This window comes from Myripristis murdjan, chromosome 23 (genome assembly GCF_902150065.1).
Source record: "Myripristis murdjan chromosome 23, fMyrMur1.1, whole genome shotgun sequence".
NCBI lineage: Eukaryota > Metazoa > Chordata > Actinopteri > Holocentriformes > Holocentridae > Myripristis > Myripristis murdjan.
Genome location: NC_044002.1, coordinates 20,350,897 through 20,367,744, shown reverse-complemented (window position 1 = coordinate 20,367,744; position 16,848 = coordinate 20,350,897). Strand labels below are relative to the sequence as shown.

At 41.2% G+C, this 16,848-nt stretch overlaps 1 protein-coding gene across 1 annotated transcript; it reads right to left on the bottom strand.

Annotated features, from left to right (window-relative positions):
• Nucleotides 1-2,202: 2,202 nt before the first annotated feature.
• Nucleotides 2,203-15,472, bottom strand: samm50l (sorting and assembly machinery component 50 homolog, like). Its single transcript, XM_030046175.1, has 15 exons — nt 15,311-15,472; nt 14,268-14,381; nt 13,521-13,622; nt 13,314-13,401; nt 12,113-12,219; nt 10,609-10,739; nt 8,925-9,012; nt 6,905-7,033; nt 6,727-6,798; nt 6,279-6,365; nt 5,719-5,789; nt 5,403-5,470; nt 5,027-5,173; nt 4,044-4,185; nt 2,203-2,950 (listed from the first exon to the last, which is right to left on the bottom strand). Exons 1-15 carry the CDS (start codon nt 15,329-15,331, stop codon nt 2,905-2,907), a joined length of 1,413 nt encoding a protein of 470 aa, XP_029902035.1. The 5' UTR covers nt 15,332-15,472; the 3' UTR covers nt 2,203-2,904.
• Nucleotides 15,473-16,848: the final 1,376 nt, after the last annotated feature.

The window sequence follows — 16,848 nt, the reverse complement described above, 5'->3', positions numbered from 1 at the left end:
TTGTTGTTGTTGTTGTTGTTGTTGTTGTTTTAATGAATTGAAATCTTTCCAATGAGACTGGCACATGTAACTTATTCACGCGCATTTGAAGCTTTATTTTATTTTAATGGGGGGCAGATCATGGTTGGCAATTGGGGATAATCATTTGTTTAATTTTAGTCATAGTTTAACCCAATTTGGTGTTGCATAATCTGTGGTAGCCTAATGAGCACAATGATTTATGTCTTACACTCTGAGTTATCATTCCACTGGCACTCTCTCTCTCTCTCTCACTCTCTCTCTCTCACACACACACACACACACACACACACACACACACACACACACACACAATTTCCAGGCCTTTGGGTTTTGCTGTCCTCCTAGTGCCAGCATGCAAACACCAAGTGTGTTCTGCTGAACTCACAGGGAACTAGAGCACATTTACTTTTAACTGGTTCCAATTTTTAAGTTTGTCATTGGTTTCTTAAGTGAAATGTCCTTTATACCACATCAAAAACAATCAAATCAATCAATTTCCTGTCATGCAGGTTCCAGACAATAAAGTTTTCTGACTCTGAATCCACCTGGGACAGAGGAATGTGACTCTCACCAGACTTGGCACTGGACGGAGGATAACATTTTGCCATTGTAATTCTACACCTGCTCTCACTCAGTGCTGTGCAATTAGCCTTTAGCCTATCTATAGCCATTTGGGCCACCTGCCAGCGTCAGAGACTGAAGTTCATGTGGCAAGACAGTGTCTGTCATGTTGGTTATGGTTAATCAAGTTAACCGTGACTCAGATGACCCATTTTCTCTGCAGCATTTCAAGATCGAAGGTTAAGCTTGAAATTTGAGATTGAGAGAAATGGCACATGCTCCTGACAGGTACACAGTCTGGCTCTGCACCTGTAAAACTTGTTCACCTGCAGCCGACATCAAAGTGCTCCACACCTGCTCTGACTGCCAGACAGATCGAGCTCTGATCAAACACACGCCCGGCTCCATCCACACTCAGCTGGCCAGCACAGGTTCCTGTGGAGCAAAGGTCCAAGCTGCCATGTCACACACACTGACAGACACGGCATGCAGCAGGGGTTAATGACACAGACACACACACACCCACACACACACACCGAGCCATTACTGTCATCTGGCAACTGCACCAGCCCTTTCTACTATGGCAGGTGGAGGTCAGACTGAACCCTGTAGTCCATGGTGGCACGCTGCCCAGTCATTTGACATTTTTTCCACCCACTAGATATCCTTTTTGTCCCATGATGTCATCAAAAAGCACTTTTCTTTTCAAATTTCACCAGTTTTACTTCTGAAATTAACTATTCCTACTGATTCTGTCTGAGGGCCTTTTTAGCATAAAATGGCCTATCTATCATTCAAGAGACAAAACTAAGTGTGTCGCGCACACTTAGTGCCAAAACTTACCATAAGATAAGCTGTGAGTTATGTCTGAATGCAACAAGAGCAATATACTATAAGATCAAATTTTACATGATTAGTGGTTCATGTTACAGGATATGCCTCCCTCTTAACATTTGATACTGTTCTGAATTTTTTTTTTTTTTTTACTTTAAAAAGGCATTCCTGTTTTCCTAAATTGCGATTGAGCAGTTTCCCATTTTATGTAAAATCTCAATTCCGTAGGTCTTCCATGACTAAAATGTTGTATTTCCAAGACCCGTATCCAAATTACATGGTGTTATATTTGTTGAAGCTCATTAGTCCTACTTTATTCTGAGAGGGAAAATATAATAACCGTAACAAAATGGAAAACAAATGGGGAAAAAAAAAAAAAATCAGCATCTCAACAAGTCACTTGATCTTATATTGAGTCTTAAAATCTGCCAGTGGGATGAGATAATCCCACTTGATTCCACTGCAGTTGGAATCACTTGTTTCAGGATTTTTTTCCCCAGGAACAAGCATAAATATATTGAAACAAGCTAGAATAAGGCAGAATAGCCCTCTAGGATCAAGAAAAAAATGATACCTGACTCAGGAAATTTCTGGAAAAAAAAAAAAAAAAAAACTGATTCGCATTGGAAACAAGTGGGATTATCTCATCCCACTGTCTGATTTTTAATATGAGACTAGATGATTTAAGATGGAGCCTTTTTACAGTGCACAGCTCAATTGTCTGCTTATTGAATGGATATGATTGGGATAGCACTAAAATCAAAAGAAAAAAAGAAATCCAACCAAAACAGGGGACCAGCTGTGATTTATTTATGTGCACAACAGAATATCTTAACAACGTCAAAAAGAGGACGAACAGTAAGAGCACTGGTGGTGGGTCTTGCTCAGTGGTTTCCACCTCTGCTGCCGGGTCAGCAGGCGACATAACATCAATCCTCCGCTCCTCACGTCACATCACATCACATCACACGTCCGAACGAACCGCTTTGGCATGAGGGTCGATTCCCGTCGCACACAGAGAGCATTCCCTCCCGTTTTCAGTTACATCGGTTTAAAAAGTGCTGGTTTCTCACGGTTCGCTCCTCCCTTGCGATTGCACTCGCTCGCTTTACACAGTGCAGCTGAACAGGAAACAGGTCAGGTCGGGTCAGGAGAGTGCGTGGTGCAGGTTTAACCCTCAAACAAAACTTCCAGTCTCGAAAGGCAGCTGCGGATTATGCCCGAATCTCTTTTCATACTCCCAGAAAAAAAAATAATTACATTGTGTTGCCCTTAGGTACAAAGTGGGTGAAATCACTGGTACATATCAAAGGAGGGGGGAGGGGGACGGTCACGTTTCCCCGGGACAAAGCATTCTGGTGGGACCCATGCCTAGTGTTACACTCTACAACAGGTTACAGGTGACAAAATGACAAAAACTCTCTCCTTCTCTCTCCCTTTTCACTTCACGGCCTCTGCCGCAGCGCCGACGGCAGCGGAGTGATGAGGTCACAGGAAGCGAATCCCAGCTCCAAACTGCACGCCGTCACATATTCTGTGAGAGGAGGAGGAGAAGAAGAGGAGAAGGCAAGGTGAGCAAGAACGTCAGCCGTGGACGAGTCCTTCCTTAAAAACGCCTGACACGGAGCATTTAGTGTTTCTTAAAATTCAGAGAAAGGGAAGGCCAGGATGAACAAAAGATTGGAAAAAATTTGGATGGATGGACAGATATTTTGGGATATTGTGGGCTCTGTGTCCTGCACCTGATCCCATTTGGGTCTAATGATTAACTAGATTTTGCATGAGTCCTACAGCAAAGAAAGTATTGCTACTTTAATTTCTTCCTCTTTCCTGAAACTTGTTTTGAAAAGAAAGAAGGAGTTGATAGCAGGCTGTACTAACAGCGAACACGCACGATGGCGAGGTGAGGAAACAGAAGTTGAAACGATGCCATTAGATGATAAAGTTGAGTTCAATAAAGTTACATAACTTTATGAACAGATGCAGGGGCAGCCAAATGAACCAAGTTAATTTGTAAACTCACTCATGATTTAATGTGGCATCACACACACACACACACACACACACACACGCATGCGTACTTTTAGTGTCTATTTTTTATTTTTATTCACATTCATATGTATTTATTGCTGTTCTTGCATCCTACGGTTGTTTGTCTCAGTGCTCTGGTAACCTTCAGCAGGAGTCTTGCTGTCGATATAAACCCTTTTTGGTGTCTAATCTCTCCTGCCTCTTTGTTTTATTGTCTCATTTTGCCTCGCTGTTGTGTTTCAAATGCATAAAAACCTGAAAATATAAAAGCTATTTGTTGTGTGGGCTCGGCTGGTCACTGCTGTTTTCCACATTTCCTGAGAAATTGGAGTAAGTGGCACACATCCTAAACGCAGAGGCTGCCAGTCTTCCCAGTAAAGGCCTTGTTTGATTCTGGTAAATATACTTGTGTCTTAAAATAAATGTAGCAACAATTTATGATATGAAAAAGCAACACAAATCAGCACTTCTCCGAGTTTTCTTACTTTTCTTAACACTTCTGAGCAAGGAACTCAATTTCTTTAAATAAGTGTGTCAGCTAAATGCCTAAATATAAGATAAGATGATGTGAGCTGTATGTCTGTATGTCTTCCTACCTGTCTCCGCTCTGAACTCCCATGGGAACACAGTAGTTGAGCTCCAGTCTGGCGATGTTGCCGAGCCGCAGCACGATGCCGGCTCCGTACGACCAGCGAATGCACTCTGCGAGCTTCTGGAGATGTGCACGCGGTCCGTCACCTGCGAAACCAAGAGGTTGGAGGAATTAAAGAAGACAAAAAAAAAAAAAAAAAAGCGGATTCCCATTGCAAAAAAATGCACTGTCTTCAGATGCTTCAGTTGCTGTTATGCTGTGTGGAAAACAACTGAAAACTAATGCAGTAAATGTGTTAAACACGTCGTGATACACAATGCGGTGTATTCCTGTGAAGTGAGCCATGAAAAATTCCTTCATTTGACATGAATTTCCCAGAGAAGTGATCAAATCCTCTCACTGTCCCTGTTTGAAACACATCTCTCAAAATTCCATGATATTCCAGGAATGCCTCATACCTGATAAGATTGAAACTTAAATGGTAATCTGGGATGAGAAACTGAGACCTCACTTGCACAAATTAGTGTTTTTCTCCTAGATTTTATCTTTGTGTTTTTATCATTTCACTTCAGTGTTTCTGCACTAAATAACTGAGCTCAAATTAAACTGATGTCTTAAATTTGCTATTGCCATTTAGGCGTGGAACAAAATATTGAAATATTACAATATCATGATACTTTCTCCTGTGATGTATTGCAGGGATGCATATTAGAGTTACTATGTATTTGTATTTGTTTCTGTCATGTTCATGTTGCAGATTAAAACATGGAAAAACATGACTGGTTCCTGCTTATTGGAAATTATTATGATTATTTTGCATATCGCAGAATCACCTGGATTGTGATACCATCATTATCGTACTTAAAATGTTGTTGTAGCATCGTATTGCCAGATAACCGGTGATTCCCACCCTTATTGCCATTGCAGCAGTGCCAGTAGGTATTTAGTGCAGTGATGTTACAGTATATATATATTCAGTCCACCCACCGTAGTTGAGATTGCAGAGGTTTCCAGCGTTGAGGAAGAAGTGTGTTCGGAAAAGGTCTCCGAAGCCGCCCTTGCCTGGTCGGAAGGGCAGCGGGGTGTAGAGGTGAAGACCGCCTGCCCAGTACGCCTCGCCGCCAAGATAGTCTCCTGAAACACAGCAGACAGGAGGAAAAAATGTGTAAAAATGTGCACGAACTGTGCTACATATATAAACTCGATTGCCTGCTTACTTGCTTTTTACTATAACTTGTGCAAACTGAAGTAACAAAATCTGATTTATAATTTCCTGGGTGGTCTCACATACATGCACGGCCACAATTTTGTGCCACCTGAGGTTCATTTTCAACGGCTGGAAGACAAAAAGCTTAATTTTCACCTTCACTCTGTGGCCCGATGCTGTACATCCCAAATCCTCGCACACTGGTGGGACCGCCAAGGTAGAATCTGGACAAAATACACAAATCCTGTTAATATAATCCACTCTGGGTGGAATGGCAAGATTTCACAGATTTCGTAGGGAAAATGAGTTTTCACAGAATCAGTCCTATTTTGCAACTATTTAATAATAAGTAATGGATAGCAGACATTTTGAAAGCAATCTCTTTATAAAGACTGTAGACAAATCTTTTTTTCAGAGGAAGTGAAGTGAGTCGCAGCAGCGGTGATGTGACAAAGCCAGATGACACACAGACCTGTCAGCGATGCAGGACGGCTGTCCTCCGAGGGGATACAGCATCCCACCCCACAGAGATGCAGACAACACCTGAGACCACAAGACAAAAACTGTTCTCTTACAGAACACAAAACCTTCAAAATATGCATATAAAATATTTGGTAAAATAGAAAAAAAGACAATAAGACGAGTCATTTCTTCTGAATCTCTGTGAGGAAATAACACTTCAGCTGTGCTCGATGGCTGGTTTCACTGTGCTTTGTCGCACCCCAGTGGTCGCTCAAGGGAACTGAACTGACGTGCACCACTACAAATACAGATTTATCAGCAAATACATATGACTGTGCAGTTTTGACAGTAGAGGCATTGAAAGATAATAACTGACTGATGCATTTTCTGTGCAGGAACAAAACAGAAAAAAAAAAAAACACTGGAAAGAAATTAGGCTGGTGATTTTTGTTGCTGCTATCCCTGAAATCAAAATAAAAAGGGCAAAAGGAAACATAAATGAATACAAATGAATAATTCCATTTGCTAAACATGCTAAAGAGATTCAGAGTGACTAGAGTTCTGGCTTACGGAGTCCCAGAAGAGCCGCCTGTTCATCTGCAGCTCAAAATCCTCTTTCAGGAAGCTGGCATCTCCTCCCGTGTAGCCAGCCAGCTCCTGCAGGGCAAACACACACCTCAGAAGGCATGGAAACTCAGCCTCTCTTTGAAACATCATCAAATTAGACAAGACACGGAGAACAAATTGAGCTGCACTTGAAGGCCAAAGAAAAAAGAAAAAAAAAAAAAAATCAATGCGTCTCAGCAGAACACCTTCATAAAAGACACAGCAGATCTTAAGATGTAAGATCCATCATCTCTAACGTAAGATCTGTTTTTTTTTTTGTCATGTAGTCCTGATGAAGGAACACACAGCTTCCTAACACACCTGAAATCTTTCTCAAACACCACAAAAATGATGTAGTCAGAGTTTTATTTCTTTTGTGCAACACTGGACAGACAGGTGTGCCCAGACTCACCTGGTTGACCCTCAGTAAGGCACCTCTGCTGGGGAAGATGGCAGAATTCCTCGAATCGACTGACACGGTGTGCTGCGAACAAAATCGACATCAGTCATCCTCACACCTGCGTCAAGTATGGAAAAGAAATCAGGTCTACCGTGAACAGACTGGACAAAATACAGGATTACGACTGTACCGAGAGGGCAGATTTCAGCGAGTGTCCGCTCTCTTCTCGCACTGCGAAGGAGGCACTGCGCGCCAGGCAGCCGAGCTCCCTCCACACGCCCTCCCACTTCAGTGTGTGGTTGGTGATGCCGAGGGGAAACTGCAGGAGGAAAAAGGAAGCTGGAGAACTTAAGCTGAAAAAGTAAGGATGCTCCTGTTACAATCTTGTTTTGGTGCCACTTGGAGCCACACACACTTCTGCCATGAGTCTAAGATCAAACGGGACACTTGGTCTCTCTGAGCTGCTGTTCATATTGCTATTTTTTTGTATTCCTCGTTTATAGTGTATATATTACTTGCTGCTATTTATCATCTGTTTATACTGTGAATTTGGACATTGCCCACATCTATGCACATTGTATACATCGATGCACACTGGTTTTATTGGTTTTTTATCATCTATTTATCATCTGGGTGCTATTTATTTATCATCTGTTTATACTGTAAATACATTGTATACATCAATGCACACTGGTTTTATTGTTTTTTTGCACATTGTTTTTTTGCACATTGGGTACTTTAGATCTTTAGATCTCGACGGTCATCTTTTATTCTTTATTTTTGATTTACTTATTCTTTATTTTTGATTTACTTAATTTTGTACTCTGTGGATACTGCTGAAAACTGTGAATTTCCTTCGGGATGAATAAAGTATCTATCTATCTATCTATCTATCTCTATCTTGTATTTTATCCCGCAGACACACGGTCAGTCCCGTTCACTGTGACAGTCTCGTGTCAGCCCCAATCAGGCAGGTCAAATTCCCTCTGTGTCCGTTATACTTGGGATTTTAAGTCTGACATCGGTGCATCCCGTCCAAACTGGAGAGAGGATGCACCAGTGAGCACGTTTACATGCACACCATATTCCTGTGTTATCCACACCGAACCGGATTAAGGTCATATTCCGGTTGGAGAAAATTCCGAATCAGACCCCTGGGAATATTCCTGTTCCAACCGGAATATTGTGCCATGTAAACACCTGAGTCGGAAAATGCCCCGAACCGGAATATTCAGTTACGACTGCGCATGCTCGACTCGCAAGGAATCCTGGGGGGGGGCTTTGTTGCTATGGTTACTGCAAGCGGGGAAAACGACATGGTGCACACTACAGCATGGCGAAAAGCAGCAAGAGCCAGGAGACGGCAGTCCGCCTTCAGCTAATGAAAGACTTAAATATCATGGAGGATATCGATGGGAGAAAACACAGAGAGAGCGACAGAAGATTGGCATTTTAATTACAAGTAGTGTCGCTTTGTTTTAGATTCACTTGTTTTTTTTTTCTGCTCCATTTTCTGCACTTCCGGTAGGCTTAAGTTACCCTGCAGCACCATAGCACTTTCCCGGTGATTGTTTTATGCACTGTTTTTCTTACGTATTGTTTTTTATGTATTATGTATTGTTTTTTCATGTATTGCTTTTATGAGCTGTTTTTATGACTTAGCTGTAAAGCACTTTGGGTACCTTATGGTTATTGTAAAGGGCTATAGAAATAAACTTGCCCTGTGTTCCAAATCGCATACTTATACTTTTTACTTTTAGTATGTACTGCATCTGCCCTTACAAAGTATGTAGTTTAGTATGAAATATGCATGCTAATTCTTTTTTTCCCCTACTAAATACTATGGTAGTATGAGTATTGGAACGCAGGGTTGATTTGATTTGATTTGATTTGAGAAGAAGAAGACTTCTTCGTCTGTTTTTCCGGCAGACCAGACGCCTATACACGTGCTGCTGCCCCCCACGGCTGAGTGTCGCATTACGTCAGAGAGTGGAATACGCCGAAACACGGGAACATGCCAAGTAACATGTAAATGGAATATTCCAGTTGCCGCGGCGCAGTTACCTTAACCGGAATATTGAGCCGAACCGGAATATGGTGTGCATGTAAACGTAGTCAAAGTAAAACTTAAAATCCCAATTATAACCAACTGAGGTGGCCAACATTTAGCATGAACACACACACACACACTCACACTCACAACATCTTACATTTAGCTCTGCTGACATCCCTCTGTCGGTCTCTTTCAGGGAGCTCCAGGGGAACTGCCCGGTCACTTTGTACATGTTGAGGGTGAGGCTGGAACAGAAGACACCACCACTAAAATGACCAAATCTGCTCTCATCTGATCTGGATGTCAACATTTACTTTAGCAGGATGAAGGTGCAACAGAGAGATCACCGTGGAGACAAAAGGTGAGGCAACCCTCCGATAACACAAAGACACTGTGAAAAGGACAAGTTCGTTCATGCACAGGTGGAGGAGGTGCAGCCACGGTGAAACGTCCCTCCTCGCTCTGCTGCAGTTTGTTCCACCAGCGAACAGATTTTGTCCTCTTTTTAGTCATGGAAGGGCTGCAAGAGCATGAGCCGAAACACTGCAGTCTGAAAACATTCAATAATTTATGCCCTCGAAGACAAAAGTCATTTTCTGTGGCTTTAACATAATGCAAAACATCTTGCAACACATGAGACACTCATTGTGCAGCTCCTGAGTCATGATTTGCCATTTCGATTATTTCAGATAATAGATTTAGATAATAGTTTTGCTGTAATTTTATTGCTGCTGCGCTCATAAAAAAGCTTGAGGAGAGGCTGGTGGTGGTGGTGGGGGTGGGGGGTGGGGGGTGGGGGTCAGAAACACCCTCATCTCTACGAATCAAACGCAGCGGATCATGAAAATCTTCAGCAATGTCACAAAACGTCTGAGTCAACGCGGTCTGCACGCCCTCAGTGCAGCCGAGTCCACGCAGTCCCCTAATTTTGCCCGTGAGCACCGAGCCTCCGGAGAGCCTGGGCCGCGATGACTCAGCGATATTGTGACACCTGAGGCGCTGCACACGCTGCAGATCGGGTTGACAGAGCTGAAGCCACAGCGCCTGAACAAATCCCACATCAGTGCTGCTACAGAGTCGACGCTCACTAACATGACACTGAGCTGAGACTTATGACTTCATTCGATAATATTTATCTCATGAACTGTAAACCAGCCTTTAGAAAACAGCAGTTCAATGGGTAAGATTTGGCTGGAGGACAGTGGCAGGACAGATGAAGGTCAGGGAACTTTTCCACTGCTTTGGACAGGCAGTGTTTCTCTGGAGCGATTTATTTCTTTATTTTCTATTAGGGTTGTCACGATACTAAAATTTCAAACTCGATATCAATACCCAGGAAAATATTCGATACTCGATATAATTTTCGATACCGCGGGGATAAAAAAATGACAAAAATTTAAAAGGCATAAAAAATATTTTTATTAAAATTAAAACTCAAAAATAAAAAAAATCACATTTTGTTTTCACTCTGTGCAAATTGCAAAAATGACTCAAATAACATAATAATTTTAGAACATTTTAACTTACAGTGCAAAAATGACAACGTGGAGCGGTGAGGGTGCACGTGACGCGCTCGTGCACTGTAGTATCGATACTTTGGCAAATTAATATTGTATCCGGATACGGCCTTTTAGTATCGATACTTTTCGGAGTATCGATATTTTTGACAACCCTATTTTCTATCGGCAAATAAAAGTTTTTGATTCGCATTTTAATCACAAATCTATTTGACGATAATATAGCCTATTTTTTGACTGCAGCGTCTATTTTTTGATTGCAAACCTGATCTGTTGATTGCATAACAAAGCAACAGATAACAGTCCACATGTTCCTGCTCATACTTGCGCTCAAAGTGTCCGGGCTGGGGCTTGAAGAAGGACAGGCCGTAGGAGGTCTCCTTGGTCCCGTACGAGAACTGGAAGGTGAGTTTCTCAGCACGGCCAAACATGTTGGGCAGCTTCAGACCGAGCACCTGAGAGAAACACACACACACACACACACACACACACACACACACACATTGGCTGTCAGTCAATCAACCTGTCTGCACTTGTCTGAAAACACACAACCACCCTCCTCCTAGGGGTGTAAATTACAAGTTTCATCAGCACTGCAAAAACTCAAAATCTTACCAAGATTATTTGTCTTATTTCAAGTCAAAAATGTCTTATTACTAGTCAAAATATCTCATTACACTTAAAATAAAACATGATCACCTCAGAAGTAACTTGTTTTTAGACAATTGTCTCTTGTTTCAAGTGAAAATTTGCTTGAAACAAATGAAAATTTGCTTGTTTCATTGGCAAAATTTGTTTCTTGTTTCTAGCTAATTTTCACTTATTTCAAGTGAATTTTCACTTTTTCCACTGGCAAATTTTGCCAATGAAACAAGCAAATTTTCACTTGTTTCAAGCAAATTTTCACTTGAAACAAGAGACAACTGTCTAAAAACAAGTTACTTCTGAGGTGATCATGTCTTATTTTAAGTGTAATGAGATATTTTGACTAGAAATAAGACATTTTTGACTTGAAATAAGACAAATAATCTTGGTAAGATTTTGCGTTTTTGCAGTGAGGATACGATAATACATCAACTCTTTGGACAATGATATGATTCTTATTAATATCACAAAGTCAGCCACAACACTATCTGGATTCAATTTAGGGGCTTAAGATCGAGATGAGACAATATCCTGATGCCCATTTAACATAATCAGTTACATTTCAATGCCGTGTTTCTGTTCAAGCTGCTTGGCCAGGTTCGTCATGTTTCCTGAGCGTTTTATCTCGCCCTGGCAGTGTTTGCGTGTGGCATGTGATTTTTCACCCGACCCGCCTTTTCTCTGAAATCCAAAATACAGGGTGACCCAAAAAAACGGGAATTTTTGAAGTGCGTATTGGCAGACATGAGCACGTGGCAGCACAATTTTTAAAAAATGAATATTCCATCATTGTTTCTTAAATGGCATGTTTTAAGGTTTCAATTACTATGAATAAAATATTTTTCTTCCATCACTCTTGGTTTTATTGGATTGTTAAAAAGTTCCCGTTTTTTTGTGTCACCCTGTATTTCCTAACTGCTGATTTATTCCCAATTCCAATATCCTTATTGTCTTTTTCTTATTGTCTGCCTGAATGCGGTGTGCTTGGACAGAAATGGTGACACAGACCTGCCATTGGAAAAGCACATCTCTAACTTGACATTATGGAGCAATATTTTCCCCTCAGTATCAATTATATTGGATCGATCCAGACTGATGGATAGTTTATGTCTCCTTCAGTAAGGGAAGAACCCTCTATACGTGAGAAGTGACCTGCTTCTATTTTAAGCGTTAATTCTCTCACCATGCTCCCTTCATTGTTGCCAACCATGGTGTTGTAACTTCCCGTCAGCCTCTTCACCTCCGTCACCTCGAAAGTGACGTCCAAACCGTTGGGTAAGGCGTCTGCACCTGAGGAGGCACAACACGAGATTGAAGGATATTTTTTAGCACTTATGTTTGATTTAAAGTTTATTTACATTCCTAAAAGCTGATGATGACAGGGGGATTTGTTCACCCCGGGACAAATAAACACTGCAGTCACATTTCAGAAGCAACACCCAGCCGCGCAGAAACATATAATAAATGCAACATCCTGTCAAACAGCGGTACAAACATATGGTTTTCATGGGGTACAGGGAGGAATAAGGGTTGTGACAATCACCAGGTGTTCTCACAGATTATTTATTTATTTATTTTTGTCTATTTTGCTTTGTTACTTCTTTTGTTTATTCACATTATTTATTCTTACTATGGGTAAAAATGCACAAATGATCATATGATAACACGTTGTTTATGTGTATATGGGTATATGGTTTAAAAAAAAATTGTAAATTGGATAAATCGTATGGAAGTCAACTGATACAGTAGTGACCGAGTAGTGGAGAAGGGGTAGAATTTAAATAAAAATATGTTTCTTTCTACTCCTTTTTGGACATGTTTTGTTGTTTCAACTATTCTGCACTGCAAAAAGTCAAAATCCTACCAAGAGTATTTGTCTTATTTCAAGTAAAAATGTCTTATTTCTAGTCAAAATATCTCATTACACTTAAAATAAGACATGATCAGCTCAGAAATAACTTGTTTTTAGACAATTTTCACTTGTTTCAAGTGAAAATTTACTTGAAACAAGTGAAAATTAGCTTGAAACAAGAAACAAATTCTGCCAATGGAACAAGCAAATTTTTACTTGTTCACTTGTGTCACAAGTAAAAATTTGCTTGTTCCATCAGTTATTTCTGAGCTGATCATGTCTTATTTTAAGTGTAATGAGATATTTTGACTAGAAATAAGACATTTTTACTTGAAATAACACAAATAATCTTGGTAAGATTTGACTTTTTGCAGTGTGTATTGTTTTTTTGCATTGTGTTTTTTTTTTTTCACATGTTCAAAATAAAGCCTTCATTCATTCATTCAAAAGATGCACGCATGCACGAGGGATAGTTGGGTAGGTTTGCGTGTACTGGGGAATGTTTTCTGGCCGGAGTCTCGGACCCGGTTACCTTCGGACGTGTCGATGAGCACCTCCACGTCTTTGAAGATTCCCAGGCGCAGCAGCTTCTGTCTGGCCAGGTGAGCTTTCTTCATGACCTGAAGCCAGGACAGAAACAGAGCTCTTCACTCGGTGCATCACCTCACAACCACCAGGCAGAACGGGCTCCTATGCACTTCCCTAACCGTGCGATCCATCCATAATAAACTATACATACGTCAATGAGGTTTTTGGCGAGGAAGACCTCCGAGATCTCGTATCCGAGCAGATCCTCTTTGGTTCGTCCCAGACCCTGGATGTTGACGTGCTGCACCACCACCTGTCGTGACAAGACATCTTATTACACAGTTACTCACTTTTACTTTCAAGATGAGAGATTTTATTTACATCTTAACATGACACTCAGGTCTTTGAGAATGCCTGCTGTAAACCACCCGTCTTTATACAGCTAGTAACAAATGTCCATAAAGTCCAGCTTTTTGCAGCTTGATTGCAAAACCACTGCTGCACTTTGGCTCTTTACCCACTTTCAGGGGAACGGCTTGGCAGGAAACTGAGATTCGGTTTGTTTACGGCCGTCAGACGTTACAGGCGACGTTCTCCTGAGCAGGTGAGACGCTGAAATGAAATAAATACTGTTGCACCTCCTAAGACCGTGCTCATAAAAATAGCTGCCCGCAGTGCTAATGCTGGATGGGTGCATCTTAAATACACAAAGGGGAACTCCTACAATGGATGTTACGATGGATTTAACCGAATTCGTCACAGAATAATGCACTCAGCAGATTAACGGTGATTATTATTGTACACAGCTGGCTCTTAATTCGGCAGAAATGCGTTCTCCCCCCTGCAGGCTGACAGATGTGTATACTCTAAACACCCAGCAGAGTGGATAGCGGATGTTCTCCACACACACCGTGGCCGGATCTCATCTTCACGGGAGAAAAATCTGTGTCGAACTCACATCTTTGTTTTCGAGGATCTCCTGCTTGGCCTCATGCTCGGGCTCCGGAGCCTCGATCACGTCGTCCGGGTTGACGCCGAGGTCACGGCCGTGCATCGGGAGGGGATCCAGACTCTGGGCACACAGCACAACGTTGGCACAACTGTGAAATCGGCTCTATCAGACGTTTAAAAAACAAGCGGCGGTCAGCAGTTGGGAGAGGAAGGTCAGGAAAGGGAGGGATGGGCGGGGCTTGGGCCGAGGACACAGGAAGTACCACTGAACCTTAAATGATCAAACACCTATATAACTTCTGAATCATTGACACATTCATTTCACCATTGTGTAGTTTCAATTAATTTTTGGACACAAATGAAAAAATAGAAACTAGGTAAAACTAGTCATAATGTTAAAATTGAATGTAAAAATGTCATTACTCACATTGAACATAATACATCTGACATTGATTTCATGGTAAACTTATTGATATGGTAAATTTCATACACAGAAATGAACGATTATAAAGCTTACCTACACAATTTCATAACTTTTGTATATATGAATTTAAAGAATATATAATGACTGTCAAATTTATAAACACTAAAATAAGTAAAGTGACTGTCAATCTGTAAAAGAGGAGTGACTGATGTGTTGTATCCTTCCTCTCTAATGGCTTTATATTAATGGGATCTATTTTTTTTTCTCCAATTAAAAATATTAACCACACATCAGGATGTTTGGTGTCTCACTGCAGGTAAAACAAAGGTGGATATTTGGTGAATTAAGACAATTAAATCCCTATTTAGCTGACAAAGGTGCACCTAAAACATAACACTGCGGAAGAGAAATAAAATAAATGAATCTGTTTGTCATGCACGGTTCAGAAACACGCTGATTTTCACGAGTAAAGCTGCTATTTGGTTGTATTTTGTGTGAAATGTGCCGGACTGTACATCGAGTCCCAGCGCCAGCCCGCAGCCCGCAGCCCGCAGCCCTCACTCGGCAGGGAGGTCAAGCTAAATGTCCGCCCTCAAGCCGCTTTCCCGGGAGGAAATGTGGCTTACCTTGGCGTGGACAGACCCCATGGTAACCTCTCCGTCTTAAAACACTCCTTTCTCGGCGTTTAGTCGCTGTGCACAACGAAGAAAAGGGATAAATGGCAGCGGCTAGCTTCTCCGGGACCAATCCCCCTTCAAGGGAGACGCCATGACAGTTGGTGACGACTGGTGATGCGTTCAGGTGCGTCTCGTTAGCTCGTACTTATGACTTTTCAAGGAATATCGTTGCAAATGCATTACAACTTTAAAAATATATGCAGGTATGATTTGTTTGCATTAGGATGTAATGTTTTGTGTTATGATGCAATGTTTACTTGTGTCGATCCCAGGAGGAGTGGTAGCTACCTTGTTTGTGACTAACGGGGGTCCAAATAAATAAACAAATAAATAACTAAATAACTAAATAAATAAAGTTTGTCATGTACGGCTGGTTTGACGACTGTTGACAAAACGTGCTTATTGTAAGAGATATTTTTCCCCTGGGATGGCGAAGTCATGGCCTAATTGACCGCCTCTCCCTAAGCATAGCCATAACAGGTTTAGGCCTAATCCTAACCTTAACCAACAAACCAACATGACCACTCAAACTCAAACTTCAGTTTATTTACATGGCACATTTCATGCAAACAGAGCAGCCCAAAGTGTTTCACACTGCAAGATTAAAAGAACACAAATGAAATTTAATAAAATTAAGTAAAAAAACAAACAAACAAACAAAAAAAAAACGTCGACAACAATTAAAAACTATAAAACAAATATATAAAAGTCAAAAAATATAAATAAACATGAGGATTTAAAAAATGAAAACAACTTATTGAACTGAAAAAGTAATGCTGTATCATTACTCCAAAATAAAAGCCAGATTGAAATGACTTCGCCATCCTTGAGAGGAAAAATTGGCTCACTGTAAGTCTGTTTAGACAAAGGCAAATTTATACTAAATGATGTAATCATACGACAGTGAAATATAATACTTTTATCATCACTTCTTGACTCCTAAACGTCATATTTTTGTCACTGCGGGTGTCAATTTACCCAATGCGGCTTGAACCTGTAATATGTCCAATATTTTTGTCAGTACCTAAAGGCAGCATCACTTTTCCCTCTGTGATTGGTCAGAATGGAGCGAGAGGACAGTGGGCGGGGCTGAGGTGATCCTGATGTAACCAGGTATGGCCTCTCTCCAGCAGAGGGCAGCATTTACACTCTTTTCTTCTTTTTTTTGCCAGCTTCGCTTCAAATTGACAATTTCAATGCGTTCTCTATTGAAATTGGCAGCTCGTGGGGAAAATAGTTCATAAATTGCAGCGGAGTTTGGACTGAGCTGCTGTTGCTGGCTGCCCGGTCAACTGCAGGCCTGCCCGCGAGTTTATATTTGATTGCTGTTGCCTATAATAAAAGTTACTAAAACGCTATCAATAAAACTGCAACTACATACAGCCTTAGGAAATCGATCCTGCGGGAAAATATTATGAATCGCTTGCCAGCTGCCAACTATGCGTCAACGTTTGATCCTTTTTTTTTCACTACTGTCAAAGCCTTTC

Coding starts and splice junctions, on each gene's coding strand:
- samm50l (XM_030046175.1), bottom strand. CDS start 15,331: ATGGGGTCTGTCCACGCCAAG. Junction 5,790..6,278: donor GGCGGCTCTTCTGGGACTCC/GTAAGCCAGAAC, acceptor TTGTGGTCTCAG/GTGTTGTCTGCATCTCTGTG. Junction 4,186..5,026: donor CCTCTGCAATCTCAACTACG/GTGGGTGGACTG, acceptor TTGGTTTCGCAG/GTGACGGACCGCGTGCACAT.